The 18,386-nt window shown below is 46.5% G+C and overlaps 1 protein-coding gene across 1 annotated transcript; it reads right to left on the minus strand.

Moving 5' to 3' along the window:
- Nucleotides 1-218: 218 nt before the first annotated feature.
- LOC134145907 (inter-alpha-trypsin inhibitor heavy chain H4-like) lies at nt 219-15,956 on the minus strand. The gene is made up of 22 exons (XM_062585917.1): nt 15,890-15,956; nt 15,343-15,568; nt 14,880-14,984; nt 14,258-14,420; nt 14,074-14,184; nt 13,848-13,976; nt 12,292-12,408; nt 11,820-11,988; nt 10,768-10,884; nt 10,211-10,392; nt 9,580-9,762; nt 8,374-8,513; nt 7,629-7,783; nt 7,108-7,140; nt 6,488-6,520; nt 5,675-5,728; nt 5,313-5,351; nt 4,679-4,792; nt 3,940-4,114; nt 2,894-3,048; nt 1,229-1,331; nt 219-689 (listed from the first exon to the last, which is right to left on the minus strand). The coding sequence occupies exons 1-22, from the start codon at nt 15,954-15,956 to the stop codon at nt 614-616; spliced, it is 2,646 nt and encodes an 881-aa protein (XP_062441901.1). The 3' UTR covers nt 219-613.
- Nucleotides 15,957-18,386: the final 2,430 nt, after the last annotated feature.

Below are 18,386 nucleotides of genomic sequence, written 5' to 3' on the forward strand. Positions count from 1 at the left end.
AGCCATTCACAGAAATGCAGCCGTTCGTCGTTACCCGATATCCCTCACGTTACTATTGCTAATTTCAGCAGCTTTGAACATTCCTACAAAACTATCTCCAAAAAATGTTAATACAGCAAGTCTGTATTAACTGTATTTGTTTCATAAATTAACAAATGAGAGAAATGATATACTGCTTTAGATTTCCTACTCTTTTTACAAAACACAGTTCAAGAACGCTGTCATTTGTAACTGGAAATTTCCCGAGTGTAAACATTAAAAATTTAGTACTGTTTGCATGACAGGTGTGCTGAGTTAGATGCTACAACTACTTATTTTTATTCAGAAAACTGAGTCTCTCTCTCCGTGTGCAACCATAAGCTGATAGTGTTGATTTTATTTTGTTTACAAGAATCTTCCAAAACATAACCAACCTATTATAAACCATTTTAAAATTACAAACAACAAGCAAGCAAGTTCCCTTCTTAAAAGTATAATGATTTTGAGGTAAGATATTTATGACGTTCCTGCATTAACAAGTAAGGCAGTAACTGTGTGGTTTTCTTGATGAGAGAGTATCACAAATGCTTGGAGAGCATCATTTGCAATGTTTTTCTTCTTAAATTACTCTTCTCTAGGAAGTTATATCTAATGACCAGCAGGAAACAGAATCACTGGCTGACTCAAGCCTGTAGTCTTTCTTGTTTTGCCTGAAACAAAACCAAAACCGGACAACATTTGTGATAAAACCCTCAAAGAGCAGGGCTAGACTCTACACTCTTCAGACCCTACGTTTATAGCTGGTACCAAAAGCCAGAGGGCCTCTACGTGGGCAGAGCTGGCACATCCCCACCCGAGAGCTGCGTGCAAGTGAAGGTTAAATATTTTTTCTTGCAGTAAATCCAGCTAAGGAAATATACTCCCCTACCCATGAAAACAAGGCAGCAACATCTCACTTTATATAGCATTTTTCACGCGCATTGTAGCCCCAGGGTATGATTTTTTTTTTTTTTTTTTTTTTAATAAACTCCCCCTCCCCCTTTGGAATAAGGGCCTTGTAGCATCCCTTGCCCATCAGCAAATTCAGGACTTTAGGAAAAATTCAAAAGCAAGTTCCTATCATTTACATGGAATATGGATATTCTTACAAACACGCCCTTTGTTTCATTTCTTTTGATCTCTGCTATCTGCTGATAAAATAAGTCTCATAAAGCACGTGCTTCGCTCCCCCTTATCCCTTACCATTTACCTGGTAACTCTGTGCTCAGATCCGGATATACTTAGGAGTTTTACATCATCTCTCTGATTTACACTGGGCTTATTTGCAAGTTGTGCTTTTGAATACAAGTGACCTGAGCAAAAGGCACACAAATTATTTCAAAATTCCTTGACCCAAAACATTAGAGTATTACTGTTCATTTAAACCAAAAGGGAAAACAGCCACCTGCCTCAAAAATGTTTCCTGCCTCATGTAACTAAGTTCACATGAGATAGCTACACGAGTAAGAAAAGCCACATCTGGAAGCCCCCATAGTAAGTTAAGGAAATGCCTATGTTTCAGAAGGTTCATGGCTCCAGACACCACCACCCACAGCTGCCACCTCCTGTTACCCCTCTGCAAAGCAATTTAGCCTTGCTCTGATAGGTTCTCATGTTTTTTTCTTGGTTTTAGAATATGCATCTTCTCTGCTTGCAAAACCCTTGTGACAGCTTAAACCTTAGTCCCGCCAGCAGTGTTTGGGTCAAGATGTTTGGGACCAGCTGGCTTTCATTTTGCAGGGAAGATAGCTGATGGCAGGAAGAGGAGACACTTTCCCATCACTGTAACCCTGATTATTTACAATTTTTTGTCCACTATTTGTAGTCTATTATTTTATAGCAAACGAGTTTACTGCATGTGTTATGTCATGCCACAGCACTACTGAGGTTAAGCCTGTGCAGCTATCTACATTGACCAGATTTTAGTCTTATTTTTAGCGTTCTCTAAGCACATCAGAGTCTGCTCAGGCTTGCGCTGCTGGAACGGTATTATGTCATGTTTCAAGAGCAAGGCCCTTTTAGAGTTCTCCCCTCCCTGCAGAGCTGGTTCTGGATTGCTCCACAGTAAAAGGTGACCGGGATTTACTGCTCTGCAAAAAACGGTGACATTAGATGTCTGAAAAGAAATAATCAAATGCAAAGTTTCCCTGGAAAGCCCTGAATTACTGCTGTCAGCCTATTGACTTTCATGGAGGAGCCCAGAGAAGTAAAATTTGAGTGAGGCTTACGCTTTGGCTCAAAGAAGGTGTAATATAGGATCTACTTCACGGGCAACTTTTCAATGCAATTAAAAATTAGCACTTAAGTATTTAGGCCTGTAAAAGCAATTGTGCTTTGAAAAGCTTGTTTCCCCCCAACTTTGAATGCCTACCAAATAAGGACATGTTTCAAGCACTAGGTAAGCAAGAAGGAGGCGCAACCTTAATGCCTGTGCCCAGGTGGACTGCTGCGGCCTGGAGATGGCGGGAAGGCTTGTCTCCCTCCCTGCGTTCAGCAGCAAGCCAGGGTGTCCGAACGCCACGAGCCAATGCTCGGCCTTTGGGATCGGTAGGAATAGGGGACTAACCTTTAAATAACTTAGAGGTACAACAAGATTTGGCATTTCATTGTTTTTTTAGTTTTTTTTTCTCCCCCCAAAAAACTACCATTATTTTAGTCTTCTCTGTAAGCTTATTTGATAGACACACCATCCTAAAATTTCGGCAGGCAAACGTGCCCTCATTCATCCATCAGGTCCCTGCAAAGCCCCCAGAAGAGATGAGCAGCTGAAACAGGAGGAGAACTCAGATCCACCACACACTTTCCAGCAGCTTAGTTATGGGATTGGCCTTCTTTGCTATGTTAGAAGTAATAAAAATCGCATAATGATACATACCAAGAACTCCACTGATGTTGTCAGAAAAATGGTTGGTGTCCAAGAAATACAGTCCGAGGAAATCATCTGGAAGCTTTACGAAGGCTATTTTTGCTGTGACGGTATCCGGCAGTGACACTGTCAGGCTTCGTTCCTTTTCAACCGAGATTCTCAGCCTGGCAAGCAAGCAATGCAGTTTATTTCCAAGAACATCAAGATGGATTTCATATCATGAATTAATTTAAATAATTTAATTTTTGCCTCTCTGCATTTGTGTTTATTATGACCTTTTGGTGGTTATTTTCCAGCTGGAAAATGTTAAGTAGCCTATCTTTTTTCCAGCTGCCACACAACAGGTCTTTACCACCTCAGGCTACATGCAAATGTACTAAGGAAGGAGAAGTGTTTTGCTCATGGGAACACTTTCTTATCCACAATGACAAAAAAATTATTGGAGGAAAAACAGAGAATATTTTTTCCATCATTTTAACAAGAAAAAGAATCGTCTATACAATATAATTAATTCTACAAACAAGTCAAATACTTTTCTCTTGGATATTTCACAAGATACTTCAGCATTTGGCTTTTTTATAATGTGTAACTTTTTATTTTGAGCCCGGAGGTGCAGAATACAAATATCCACTGTCATTTTTTTTCCATTGCAGATCTGATTAGATGAAAATACAACCGTACATGCTGGTGTATGAAGTGCTGAGGTTGCAAGGGCTCAAATCCTGGTTTGAAGTTGGAGGAACGTGCTGTTCGGTGAAAGCCAAATTGCGTATGGGTTCCCAGCGCATCCTTTGCCTCCTTTTGGATTACAAGGGTAACTTAAAGCAGTTGTTTTAAGGACTTCTGCGGAGACCGGAGAATTGAAGCCAAATCCTTCCGGCATTTGAGAAGGGCAGAAAGCGCCTTGCTTCCATGTACATTGAGTTACTCGCCCCGCAGGGACATTTGGAAGCACTTACTTGAAGCAAACGGCACGTGTGCGAGCAAAAGCCTGGATGAAAAACGACAAGGCTCGCATTTTCCAGCTAGCGAGCTGACCCAGCGACATGTCTTACCTCCGGACCGTGGAGGTGGCAGACTCGGCCCACGGCAGCCGTCTGGTCTCGCGATCGTGGCGTACTAGGATCGCCTCGGTGGAGACGTGGATTTGCACCGGAGGATTCGCATAGGTAATTTCGAAGTGCACAAAGTGATTTGTTTTGTCCCCGAGAGTCCCAGTCACGGAGATTCCTTTAACAACATTGACACAAACCTGTCACAAGACCACACTTATAAAGTAGGACTAGTCTTAATAAAATTGCTTCAGCTTTGTTGGGCTTGAGGGTTTAAAATCTAGTTATGGGAGGTACAGCAGCTCTGCAGCCTCTCAGATCTCCATATGTCTCTAAGACTGGGTGACAGGGTCACCAAAGCCACCCTTGTCTACCCCAGTGTGTCGTTGTCCTCTTCTCCCAGAGGTTTTTGTGGTCCCTGATCAGAGCAGCTGATGACTGTTGCCTGGCTGAAAGGATCATCACAACCTTCTTGGTCACTGCAAGAAGGCAGTGGATGATACAGCTGTTAGAGAGAAGGGAACATCCCCTGAGACCCTGATGGCTCTCAGACTGACTGCAGCATCTCTCACTTTCTTTGCTATCAGGGGTTGGTTCCCGTGATGCGAGAGGAGGCTGCAGTGGACTAGGAGGAGGCAGAGCCACAGATTCGATGCTCATGTTCTGGTGTCTTCCAGCTGGACCAAGGTCCTCACCTTGGCTGGTGCCAGTTCCCATCCCACGAGGGACGTGGCTTACTTACCTCGCTCTGGATCAGAAAGCAGGTCTACAGGAGCCTGTGCTTGCCCATCAATATTCAAGCAGATTATTTCATTTTGTCCAGGCAATTGCAAGAGAAGTTGGGGATAGTCGTTGGCTGAAAAAATCAAAAGAACAGTGTTAGCACGAGAGGAGAAATTTAGCCTGTGCCTTTAGGACAGGCACAGCAAAATTATTCAGACTAGTTGCACTTAAAATATTATTCACAGCTTTTATAGAATAGAACAATTAAAACCAACACAGTAAAAGTTATCAAAAATCACACCCAGACTGAGCATGTTGATAACAATGTAAACAACATATTTTAAAACTTAGAGGTTATTAAAGACAACCTCAGCTGAGACTGAAGAAATGTTGTACTACATTTCTACTGCTGGAACAACAACAGAATATATTCTATATCCTGGAGCTGGAAAGGCTTTCTCATGGGGCAAGGGGGTACTTTGCGCTTCTGTGGAAAGAATAAGCCAAGGTTTTTGAGAACAGGTAACAGATATTTTTTTAATTAGAGATTTTTAATTTTAATTGATACAGTCAGAAAAAAATCACTATTTTATGAAAGCCTGTATGTTATGGCTATATTAATTATTAAAATGAGACTCCTATTTATTACTTACCAAGGGGCTGGGATCTTGTTTGTCCGGTTAGCCTGACAACTGAAATATTTAAAATTAATACGAGTTTAGTGAAACTCTAGTTTTTGCTTCCAGCTTGGCTCATCGGCCAGCAGCGGTACCCTTTCAGCAAAGCTTGCCACTGCGTTCTGCAGAGTTTTGCTTAAATTGCAGGATGCCCCAATAGGGAAAATAAAAAAATAAAAGGCACAGTGCGGGGGGCTGCTGCGTGCACACGGGTTGCCATCTTGGCGCACCCCCCCCCCCTTGTTGCCCAGCAGTTTGGAGACCAGTTGGCGAGTTTGTGATAGCCAGTAGCTGCCCAGCAGCCCCCCAGCTCCTCGCGCACAGAAACGAGGAGTTACCTGGCGAATGCACTTTTTTGTTGCTGCCAGACTGGAGCAGAGCGCGCCAGCGACCTGCAACAAAAGGTTTGCAACATCACGGGTGTGCAGGTGGCTCGGATACTTCCCCACCATGCGCTGGCCCCTTCAAAGATGGCTCTGATTTTGGGTGTTATACAGGTGGCCCGTTCAAAGGGTGATTTGGGCTCCTCTCCACTGTGAACAAGGCAGAGCGACCACACAGTCATCTCCAACCCAGATCTGGGAGGTGACTAGACTACGTTCTGGGAATAAATGTTTTTATGTTTTGCAGCTGTGTGCACAAGCCATCATCTTCCAAAATGAGATTTATGCCTCCTCTCTCCCTAGCATGGATGTGGCTGGGAGGTGGTTTCAGATGTCCCACAAAGGATGGACTCTGAACCTTTGATTGCGTCTCTCATCCTTGCTAGTGGAGACCAGACTGGCTGAGAGCCATGCCCAGTGCAGTGGGACCCAGTTCATTACTCATGTTACAGCTATGATTATTATGATTAAACCTAGCTACGATCAAAGCCCTGAAAAATCAGTGTGTTATCTGGCCACATTTCCTTCAGCTAATTAATATATGCTTTTCCAGATCTTTTGCATTCATTTTCAAGATGCTTAATTTTTTTATTTCTGAAAAGGTACCAAGATAATGTGGGCTGAAACATATACAACAAAAACTTACTTGCATATCTCAGGCAGGCATCCACAATCAAAATACATTTGATACCATGACATTACTTTAAATCTACATATGAAATATACTTCATATGATTAATCCGAATAAAAAAAAGTGGGAGCGCTTACCGGGAAGTGATCCACTCCTCAGTCTATAAGCATCTGGAGAAGGAGAAAAGAGCATCAGTATTTCATTCCTTATTGAGTTATATACCCGCTCCATGAGGACCCCTCGCCCAGGGCTGGCAGCAGGACGGTCCCTGTGGATGAGGGAGAGCACTGGGTGCTGGCATCACCACCAGGCACACAGGTGAGCACTGATGGTTTTAGAATAATATTCACCTAAATATTTCTGTTATTCCCAGATAGAGAGGAAAAAAAATATCTAAGTCATCCTCACAAATCTTTCCAAAAGGTCTTGAGCTTAATTTTCTGATAGATGCTTCAGGCATGGTAAGTAGCAGTAAAAAACAGGATCAAGACCACTCACTTGAAAAATTACTTTGCCTTACAAGTAAAGACAATTTTGGCTTCTGACACTTTCAGAATGAAAGATTTTTTCCTTTGGACCATGTTATTCAACCAATCTCAGTATAAAGCTTTCCAGCCACTACTTTCATTTTACTTGGTGTCTGCTTTTCCAAAACCCAGATACTCCCCGCTACAGGACAACCATCATGTGTTTTTTTTTTCCTTCCAATTAGAGATAATTAAGTAACTATGCTACTGGAAAAGAAGAAAACATTTACCTCCTCCTAGGAAGCTGCTGGACTTCTCATTATCTAAGCCAAGGAAGAGAGAGAAATCAGTGTCACACAGTCAATCATCTTGCTCATGTGCAAACCTGGAAGCTGGGAGAACCGGGTGCGGGGGCCGCAGGGGGTAAGGTTTTGTGCTGAAAGATGGGCAGATACAGCACATGGGAGACTCCTAGAGATGACAGCCTTGCTTTTCTGCATTCCCCCAGCTTTAATGCCCCAGACCAAAACGCAGACTTCCCCTTGCAGCAGCAGGGAATGCTCAGGAACAACCGTTAGTTTGTTTTTAATTGATGTTTAAACAAATTCTTTTCCATTTCAGTAGTATCCAGTAGTCCATTTCCCCATGTGACCTTCTAAAAAGCCCCAAATGTCCTATCCATCTCCAAGGAGGTTGCCCCCTAGGCTCCCGTCCCAGCTGTGGCATGGCACGGCGCAGCCGTGTGGCCCTGGGACCGTGTGGCCAGCAGCACGTCGCCGGGGAATGCCCGCCCGCTCCAGGCCCCGTGTACCGGCTTCGGTGGGCTTGTTCGCCAGCTCCACCTGCAGCTGCTCGGCAGGTTTGGTGACCAGCAGGGAGGTGAGGGGGGTAACAAAGCCGTACCGCAGTGACAGCTCCAGGGCGCGCGCCTCCAGGGCTTTCTGCTGCTCTCCTTGGGCTGAAATACTAAGGTCCATGTTAATGACAAGGCAATGAAATGGAGCACGTAGCTTTTCATCATGTTAGCTACTTAACACACCTTTTTTCTCATGGATAGGTAGTCCTGTTGGGATAACTCAGCTTTAAATCAAATATGCTTGAAATCACAGAAATACTTAATTGTTTGCAACACTGAGTCTATATATGGGTCAAATACACAAAGTTATAGGTATGTGAACTGGGAAATGACCATCCTCCGGCCATACTTCCTATTGTTACTCTTTTTACTAGCTATTACCACACCTCTACAAGCAATACTGCTAGATGTGCAACAACAGCCTAACACAGTCAATACAACTAAGACCCATTTCAAAGAAATGCTGCAAAGAAAATATTTTATATATTTCCTTCTTTCTGTAACAGTGCAACCCTCTCAAAAGGCATCACATGTTGCTCACACAGTAGTGTTGTATTCTTCCAGTAGATAATATTTATAAAGCTACGAGCAAAGGTATTAGTTGCTGTAAGTTTTCCCATCATACAATTTGTGAATAAGGAGTTTATAGAGTGCTTTAAGAAACCAGAAATTCATCATGCAAAACATTAAATTAGCTTACGATTTTTCTAGAAGCTGTTGAATGGTTAGGTAAGCCCACAGTCTCTCAATGAAATTTCCAAATATGTAGCTTTGATTTTGAAATACTTGCTCCTTCTCTTTAATGTTTGCTTCTTCTTTAAGCATCAAGTCACTAGTATGCTGAAAGGGGAGACAAGCGACCGTCAAAAGAACAGCTATAGAGTTCTTCTATAATCACACCGTTAGGCTTAAAAGAGTATCTTTTGGTACTAAGGTACCCTTTTGACCCTCAAAACCAGCCCACGATTAGGAACCACAAATGTGTCAAGTGGGCAGTGCAACCAATTTCATATTCACCATCTGGTTCTATCAACCAAACCTATGAATTTCTGTAATTAAATCAGCATATAATATATCAGCCCTCAGCTTATGCAGCAGAAGGCTACTGCTTGGAGTATAGGGACGAAAGCTATACTCTTGAAACTTTCATTATTTACCCCATCAATAAAATTGGTGGGTTTACGCCACGTAGTCATCAGAACACAATGATTAAAGCTCAGCCATTTCCAGTCTTAACTAGAGGTCAGACTTCTTAGTCCAGCCAAGAGAAGTAGCAGCCAGCCGGGAGACACATTTTGCTACATTCAGTGGTCACTGTGTTTCATTAGGTTCATTCAGTCATTTTCTCTTCTCAGATGTTGTTATGTCACTTGACACTTTACGGATCACCATGACTTCATTCCAGCCAAGCCAACCAAAAATTCAATTTTTGACAAGAATACAGTCAAAGTTTTTGGTGAGCTGTTTTCCCATTAGAAAATACAAAACAAACCCATCAAAACGTAGGTTTTCTGGATATATATTTCTGGACTCAAAATAACGTTAAAAAAAGGAGACATGAAATTGCTCCACAGTTCTAATTAAACACTTTCAAAGTGAAAAACTCAGGTTTCCTGCTTCATTCTAAAAATATAAACTAGTTTCTTAAAAAATAAAAGAATACTTGAATGACCGTAATATCATGGGCATGAAGTGACAGAAATTAATGTTTGCTCAAAGATTTTTCTTTTCCAGTAGATTTGGGAGGGGAAAATTATTCAAATTCTCAAATATTTTCCTAGAATGGGAAAATCACTGGATGTCCAAATGTAGAGAACATACAAAGTTGTTCTAAAATCTCCTATTACCCCATTAAAAACAGCATGGAGATATACCTCTTTCACAGTTTAGTAAGGTAAATACTTACAGACTGAGCTTTAATTTCTACTGGCAGAAGATCAAGCTTGTTGCTGATTTTTCCAGACACTACAATTTCAGACCCTTCAAAAAACAGCTTGAAGTTGGTCTTGGTTAATCCCTCAATGGCATTTTCTGGATACTGCATTTTAATTTTCATTAATATTGGAGTAGCCACCTCCTGATAAAAGCCCTAAGGAGAAGCACAGGGAAGGAGTGCAAAGAGTTGCAAAATTAAGCAAAACAAACTGCCAAACGTCTAAAACACCTTCAGAAAGAAGGGAATTAAAGTTTCTTCTTGTGCCAGGGACGGGCAGGAGCCATCAGTACAAGACTGCTGTAAAGGCTGAAGAACAAGCATTTCTTTGTAGGGTTCAGTACACCTTCTCCAAGCGATGCCTGATGAGCTGCATCTCTTGCAGTAACGCAAGTACTTCTGCAGCATTGCCTTTATGAACGTCCCACCTAGTGAGGCGGCTCTCTCTATCTGCTTTTCACAGCTCTTTTCTTTAACATGGCCAACAGCAGGGACTTCTCTCCTCTCTAGCGGGTTTTGCACCGGTGTTAGGCAAAGCCTCGCGCCCGGTGCAGCTGGCCAAAACGGGCCTGGGCGGAGGTAGACAGAACAAGCTCATCCTCACCTGGAGCTGCAATGCTGCATCAGCATTTTCGTATATACGCCGCGCAATTCCCCCGTTGCTCAGGGCCATTTTTTCCAGGAACTTATAGCTGACATCAAAGCCGAAGCCAAGGCAGAAGAGGGCATACTTCCCGCCGATGGCTTTCTGGATGTCTTCTTGGATTACTTCCACGTTTGTCTCACCTGTGATTGAGAAAAATAAATACTCACAGAATGTGTGTATTTTAAGCATAAAAAGCAGTGGGGGAATTAATAGAAATGGCTGCTTAAATTCTCTTAAAAAAATTTCAGAATAAAACATTAATAATACACAGAAAGGAGTTCAATGAATAGAACTGGAGATGAAAGTGCCGCTCTGCATTTTGACTGCTGGAATCTCATTCTCTCCTTTCTGACTCTTCTAATCTCTACTCATATCATCACGGCTAAGCACAACGTGTTTTAAAAGATTATAAAAGGGCCAAAGGAGGCTTTTTGACTGAATGCAAGGATGCAAAGTGGGATGGAAGGGTGCAAAATCAAGGAAGAGGGAGAGGACTGAGGCGAGGATTTACTTACCGGAGGTGGGCTGACCGTCCGTCAGCAAAATGATCATGGACACGCTCCGCTCAGGCAGCGCCTTGGCTCTGTGCAGCGTGCCCACCGCCATCAGCAGGGCCCCGTGGATGTCCGTGCCTGGAACGAGAGAGCAGGCTTCGCTCGCCTGGAAAAGGAGCTTTTTTCCGAGAAGTCAGCGCACCTCATTTACAGAGGCCCTGCGGGTTGTCTAAAGCTTTCTGCAGGAGGTAACTCTTCAGAGAGGCGAGTTTTCAGGAGCTTGGCGTGCCAGGTTTGACTACGGCAGGTTATATTGCAATGGCAAAAATGGAGTTTCCCTAGGGAAGTATTTTCCGGTATGTGACAGGAAATGCAAACATCTGACTTTTAATAGAATCTGTCTAGATCCATTAAAAATGCTTAAACACACACACTGACGTCCCTTAGATCAGCATTTAAGAAGTGTTTCCTAGGCTCACTTAAGAAGCCAAAGAAGAGCTAGGTATGTGATTTTCATTGGTGCTAGCTACTGGGACAAGAAGATCAGTTGAAATGCTTCATGCTTATGTTGACTATTTTGTTTCTATACTATAATACCATGTATGGAAAGAACCACAGGCACATAATTGCGTTTGTATTTTATTTTATAAGTGGACTCTGGTATTAAGACATCAGTAAGTCCATGCAGCTTTTCTAGTTTGAGTGAACTGCCATTTTTCTGGAGAGAAAAAAGCGTTCTCTTGGAAATTTTCCAATTGTTCCTGTTATAAAAGACTTGGACAAAACTTCCTGGCTCATACAGGATGGGATGAAAATAAGGAGAGATGGGATGTAACCACCTCTCCTTATTTTCATAATGTTGTCACCAGTTGGTCCATTCCCTTAATAAGCTTTCCTATCCCACTCATTGCTCATAAATATTAAAAATTGCCTGTGTGCTTACTTGCTTTGAGGCTTTGAGAGCACTGACGGCAGTTCTCTGGTAGTACATGACCAATCGCATTTTTTTTCCCTAAATATTGTTTTGCTGGGTGGGTGTTTGGGGTTATATGGATGTAGCTAGTGCCCAGTACCTCCACTAACAGTGACAGTTTGCACAAACGCCGCAGCACTTGCCACATTCTCTGCTGTGGCTTCCAGCAAGGAGCTCCTCCACTCCGCAACTTTGCTGTTAAAGGTGATAAAGCTGAAGCGGTCTTCTGCTCGGAGGTCTTGCAAGATCTTCAGGAGAGCCTCCCTCGTCTGTTTGAAGAAGAAAGCAAAATACTGTATGAAGATGGAGAGAGGTGCTTGCTGTCTCAGGATATGCTGCCCATCCACATCAGCGCTCCACTTCAATAGCTTAAACCCGTGCATACATATTTCCACGTATTTCTATACTCCTGGCAATTTAGCTGTGAGTAAGAATAACCTGCGTTTCAAAAGGGATGTTCACAGTTGCTTCCCCAAAAGGCTACAGAGCAAAGCTCCTTCAGCAACGGGAGCACACACGTGGCGGGTTGCACCACCAAAGCAAGCAGAATTCAGTGTTTCAAGGCAAGTTACCTGCTCGATTTTTCTGCCTGCCATCGAGCCACTTCGATCTATAACAAAGACGATGTTTTTGGGAAGCACAGGCATTTCGCTGGGTGCGAAATAATGCACAAAATACCCATTGACAATCTGAAATACAAAATTATATAAATTACAAAACTGCACATAAACAAAAAAAACATTGCCTCTTAATATTCTGGCATACTGAGAAGAGCGGTCCATGATCAGCATTTGGTTCATCTAGATAAACCCAAATCAAAGACCTATTAAAATGTATTACTTAGCCAGAAGCGATATTCTTCTTTGAAAGCAAACTACGGGGGAACAGAGACGTGGTCTTCGCACTGTCGAGACTGTGCTGCTTTGGGGTGCCTGCAAGACCCTGGAGAAGGAGCGCTGGGCAGCCAGTTGAAGTCCAAAGTCCGTCATCAGTAAATACATTTTATCCTCTGCCTTTCAAATGTTCAATGCAAGAGATTTACTTTTAAAGACACATTTAACATTCCCATATATTGCAGGCTGGAGCTTATTTACCCATGACCATCAAAATCAAAACTGATTAGAAATAAAAGAAAAGCTAATGTCATTTTTTCCCACTTCAAGCTAAGAAGAAACAAAACCTTATGTAAAAATATATTTCATATTTTTAGTGTTAATATTTTGTGCTAATAGGCAAAGTACTTTTAAATACTAACACATTGAGTGTAAGCAATCTGCATTGACCAATGTTTTAACCCTACTTCTTCAAAGACTAGTGCTTGGAGAAAATGCCCACAGACATCCTGAAGCTGGGGAAAGGGAATTTGGTAAAGGAAAACATGTGGAAGCAAACAGCTTTTTTATTTTTTTCAGCATAAAACCAATGTAATCTTTGAAGAAGAGGATGGACAGAGCCTCTAACGGGGCAGCACTCTCCTCGTGGCTGTGCAAAGGGCTTTTGGGCAGAAGGTTTTGTGGCAGACGCTGGCAAGCGGAGCAGAGCAGACTCTGCGCTTACTCTGCCAACCCAATGTTTGCGCAAATCCGTGGTGCCATTGGGTGCGATGGCATGAAAAACAAGGGTCTCTGAATTTATACCAAGCCCTGTGCCTAAAACAGCTGGTTTACAATCAGGAGATTTAGGTTATTTTCTACTTTAAAGGTTCGCTTTTTTTTTTTCCCATTATGTATAGTATATATACATATATGTGTGCAATACAGCACACGCACGTGTGTTCTCACTGCATACGTGTTACCTCTGTGTCATCGCCCACGAGCAGAGATCCGCTGACGGAGGGCTTCGTCGGCAGGGCACCGTGGGGAGCGCCTACCCAAAAAGTTGGCTTTTTTTTTTTTGGGGGGGGGGGGGGGGAGGGAATTAAAGGGACTGGGCATTGAAACAATATTTGTAAAATCAATTTTCCGGGACTGATCCATTCCTGCAAGGGGTTTAGCATCTCCGGCGTTTACTGAGCGCTGCTATCGGTTCCTATGGAGTGGGAATTGATGGAAATAGCTCCTCCTTCGAGTACAGTGACTGGAAAAGAGGTTATTTTTATTTCTTTTTTTTAAGTTTTATTCCTTTTTACCTGTATGTCACCTGCAGTTGCATCTCTCCTAACGTCGTAATGCACAAGGAAATCGCCATCGAGGAGGCCTTTGCCCGGGTCGGGACTTATCTTCTGCTGATCGACCGTTGGCTTGAACAGAATACGAGCCTGGAAGGCAACGGAGCGCTGAGGCGGAGCGGCGGCGGCACGCGGGGGGCTCCGAGCGTGGCGCCGCCGCCATCGCAGGCCGCCGCCGGCCTCTCACCTCGGTGTCGTCGCGCACCTCCGTGAGCGCCGCCGCCAGCTCGTTCGTCGGGAGCGTGCTGTGGGTCTCCAGGAAGCGAATGCCCTGGGGCTCGAAGATGCGCACGTCGACCTGCCGCCGGCGAAGCCCGCCTCAGCCCGCCGCCGCGCGGCGCCCCTCGCCCGGCCCTCTCCCGCCGCCTCACCTGCAGGCGCCGAACCGGCTGCTTCGGCCTCACCCTCAGCAGCAGCTCGTACTTGCCCAGCCGCCGCCTGAGCAGCTCCTCGTACGCCAGCTCGAAGGCCACGCTGCCGCCCGCCGCCGCGCTCGCCGCCACCTGGAACCGCTCCAGCCTCCTCCCCGCGACCCTGCGGGGCGGCACAGGGACGTCCCTCCGGCGGCGGCACCCGCGGGGGCCCGTCGCGGGCTCCGAGAGGAACCGCGCCGGCCGGCGGGCCTAGGCTGATCTGACCAAGCTGCAGCATCTGTTAGCGCTCAAGCTGTTAGAGGAGGAGGGGAGCGGCGGGCCCGGCCCCACGGCGGAGCGAGGGCTTCGCTTGCCGTCGATTTAGAGCTCAATTTGCTCTTAATTCTTCTTGACGGGAAGGGTTAGACGCGCAGGCGCGCTGTCCCGGGCCGCCCGAGGGGCCGGCGGCTCCCGGCTCGTCCTCCCCGGCCCCGTCTCCCCGGCCCCGTCTCCCCTCCCGAGAGGGGCCCAAAGCTGCTTTTCACGCGTGTCCTGCAAGGCTCCGGGGTTTAACTCGGCCCTCGGACCACTGGGGAGGTTTAAGAGGGTTCAAAGCAGCTCGCTCGGGACGGCAGCTTACTTCACGAGCCCGGCGCTCTGCCCACGCGAGACCGCCGCGTCGTACTGCTGCTGAGCGGACGCTTTCTCCTGTATCACTCCAGGGTACACCTTGCCGTCGATGGACCTGTTAGTTTTCCGTAAAATTTGATTAACGTAAGAGGGAATCTGCTGCGGAAGAAACCAGAGGAACGCAGCGCGAGCAGAGGAAGCCTCCTAGCTCCCACGTCCCTCCCCATCGCGGAGGCTTGCCTGGAGCCACCGCCACGACAGGCCCTGGCGCGGCCTCTGGCGAGGCCATAGCGGGAGAAACACCGCTGCCGGTGGCTCTCCCTGCCCCTGGCCCCGCGGTTCCTGCCTTGCTGCCTATGTTTTGCCCCGCAGAGCTTTGCTCAGCGGCTCCTCAGAGGATGCGTGAACGTCCCCCCTCTCCCCGCGCCCCCCAGGGCCGCCTCGCCCGCACCACGGGGGAGGGCTGGTCCTACATGGAGAAGTTGGAGATGAAGGCCGTCTTGGGCAGCTCCACTTCAAAGGTCGCCTCGCGGGATTCGTTAGCCCGGTTGACGAGTTTGCTGGTGATGACGGTGCGAGCAAATCGGGACGTGACTTTGCAGTCCACGTCGAGGCTGTCGATTTCGATAGCATGCTGGAAGAAAGAAACGTGCGGAAACAGAAACCCTGCTAAAGACCGACCATCACCGCTGGGCAGCCCTTACCTGGGTTAGAGGTGGTGGCACTGGAAAAGCCCAATAAATGAATTAGCTCGGAGGGTCCAGCTGGGATCACGGAGGGGACCGCAATCACATGCTCTGTACTGAGCAGCCGCCAACTCCACCCTCTCCTGGCAGGCACCTGCCGTGGGACCGGCCTCCTGCTTCCGCCTTACGCACGTCCCTGCAGCTCCTGCCACATCCCCGCACAAAATAGCGGCTAAACCTGCGTATTCGGCCGTTCCGCAGGCTTGCGTCGAGCCTTGTTCTGTGATCTTCTCACCTTGTGTCAGTGATAGCAGCCACCACGTCACCCCCATACCTCTCCCAAGGCGGACGTCAAAGGAAGCCAAACGCCTCTTTAAGCGGCCGGGGAAAAGCAACCTCATCGGCTTTACTTTATTTGCTCTTCCAGCTGTTGACTTTGCTGCCTGTTTTTCAGCTCAGCAGCCTGTGGCCACATGTGATGTTTAGCAAGCCTGAAACCCTGCGTGGGCCTCCATCCCTCTCTGTTTGCACAAGCAGGGGATGCCCTTTGAGCACTTGTGTTTCTGCTGGTTTGGTGCTTTGGGTGCTCTCAACGCTCAGGAGGAGGGCGCGGTCCAGGAGGCGCTTTACCAGGCCGCCCCTCCTAAAACCCCACGGAGAAACTTGAACTTCCCAAGGCAACTTCCCGTGCTTCTCTAAACATCTCCCTTTTGCCTTCATGATGTCCATTTTAAAGGCAGTGCGTTGCCTTCAGCGTAGACCCTAAGCAGGGCCCTGCATTGCAGCAGGGTCGGTGTGGACATCAGCAACCTCACAACAGTCCAAGACAGTTTGTTAAAAAAAGCTCAGTGTGAAGACAGATCACCACCACCAACACCTCTTTTTTAAAAAAAGCTTTTTCAGGCTCACAAATCTTTTGAATGACTAATTGGTTTTTAACTTTGTTAATAATTTATCTCCTGTACTTTGCTGACCAACTAAGTAGCACTGGCCTCTTCTCAGCTAAGGCACTGGCCTAAATTCGAAATTTAATCACTTTAACCACAGCCACGCTATCCAAGGTGACTGCAGCTTAGTGGCCAGGCATCACTGCAGGAGGTGTCCCAGCTGGCTCTGCAAGGATAACAGTTGTTTCTTTTTTCATTAGACATTGGCAGAGCACGTACCTGACTTCCTGATACCTGAGATCTTCCCAGAAAATGGGGGGGGAAAAAAAAAAAAAAAAAAAAAAAAGGTCATTTAAGAGAGACAATTTCAGAGCACTGGCGGGGAACAGGGAGGATCAGGACCGGGCATGCAGTCATTTCGGTATGGGCTCTCCTGCGACGGGAGACTGCAGCTCCGGCCAGCTGTCCGGCCCGGCGGCTCCCGGCGCGGAGCATCCCTGCGGCAGGGGAGGAGCACGCCCTGCGCCGAGCCCGTCTGGGGACACGGCAGGATGAGGGGATGCGTGGCGGGACCTGCCGGTGCGGAGGAACGCACGGGAGGGTGCAGCTGCCGGGCGAGGGGCCTGGCTGCGCCCCGGACGAAGCGATGCTCAGCAGCGGGAGAGCGACGAGGACCGATCCACGCTATCGCCCCAACCCAGCTCCACAACTGCGATTCCCACAAAGCCCTTGGCTGTGCCTGCAGGGTGCCCCAGGTCCATCCCGCCTTTCCTGGCTGGCCACTCAAAGGTGTTTCACCCTTTTCCGAAGAAGCATCATGGAAATAAAAACCTCCAAACGTAAGGCTTGCTCTCTCTCTCTAACGTTAGCCTTTTTAAAGGCAGGCCGCCTCCTGAGATGCCGCCAAACGCACAGTACAAATAACCATGCACTTCTCCACAGCTTTCCATAAAAATTACTAAAAGCTTGTCAGAAATAACCCAGCGTTTCCATGGTTCTCATGCAACCCTGCCGCCCAGACCCAAAGTCCTCGAGGGAGACCTACCGGACACTCAATTCTGTATTTTACATCGCCATGCAAAAGGGCCGTTAGGCAAATCTGCAAATTCCCACGGGCTGTATCCACCCTGTAGCAGCCCCCGCTGTGCCCCTCAAGCACCCAGAGCCCAGCATGACGGGCGATGCCGTGCGGGTACCGCTGGAGAACGGCTCTGCCGCCCCCTCGCCGCAGCTGGCTGGCCACGGCGTGGGCTGGCGAGCAAAGAAAAGAGGTTGTTAAAGAAAGGGAGAGCAAATACCTGTGGATCGCTAGGGTCTGCTAATGCTCCAAGTGAGGAGAAGACCACCAAGGCAAGCAATGTCCTCTCCATTTTGGAAAGACCCGATCTTAAAATGAAAACGTCGTTTATCTTAATCGGTTAATGAGTAACTTGCACTTGGGGATATTATGTAGGCTTTGAGGAAACCCAGAAACTTAATATTGACATGTTAAACAGAGTTAAAAATTGGCCCCTGCTTAATTTATTTTTCTATCAGATCCTCACTCTTAAATGTTAGAATTTTGAAAGTTTTGCGAAGCTTAAGAAATCGTTATGTTTTCTATTTAAACGTGGATTCCACTAAAACACGACATGAAAAATCACCTGGCTGGAGGAATTCAGCGTGCAAGCTGAATTTCTGGGTGCTTGAATCTCCAACCTGTCAGACGGCAGCAGCTGGAAAAGGCACGTCCATGACGTACCGCAAGTGCTTGAGAAGTTTGGAGCTGGCGAAGGTGCGCAAAATCCGTGTGGGGTTTTAGAGCTCATGCCTTCTCCGGGCTGTGTGTCCCCCAGCCCAGCTGGCCCCCCTCGAAACACCCTTTTTTGCTCCCATCGCCAGGATGCTGCTGCAGCAGCCTATGCCTTGGGGACACCTCCAGCCAGCAGGGACACTGAACACTGC

This window comes from Rhea pennata, chromosome 12 (assembly GCF_028389875.1).
Source record: "Rhea pennata isolate bPtePen1 chromosome 12, bPtePen1.pri, whole genome shotgun sequence".
In the NCBI taxonomy this organism is placed as follows: domain Eukaryota; kingdom Metazoa; phylum Chordata; class Aves; order Rheiformes; family Rheidae; genus Rhea; species Rhea pennata.

What these genes read in the sequence shown, in the direction of transcription:
- LOC134145907 (XM_062585917.1), bottom strand. Translation starts at nt 15,956, where the DNA reads ATGAGGTTGCTTTTCCCCGGCCGCTTAAAGAGGCGTTTGGCTTCCTTT. An exon ending in AACTGTCACTGTTAGTGGAG is followed by an intron (nt 10,885 to 11,819) that starts GTACTGGGCACT and finishes CTCTCGTTCCAG; the next exon opens with GCACGGACATCCACGGGGCC. An exon ending in CAAAAAAGTGCATTCGCCAG is followed by an intron (nt 5,352 to 5,674) that starts GTAACTCCTCGT and finishes TAAATATTTCAG; the next exon opens with TTGTCAGGCTAACCGGACAA.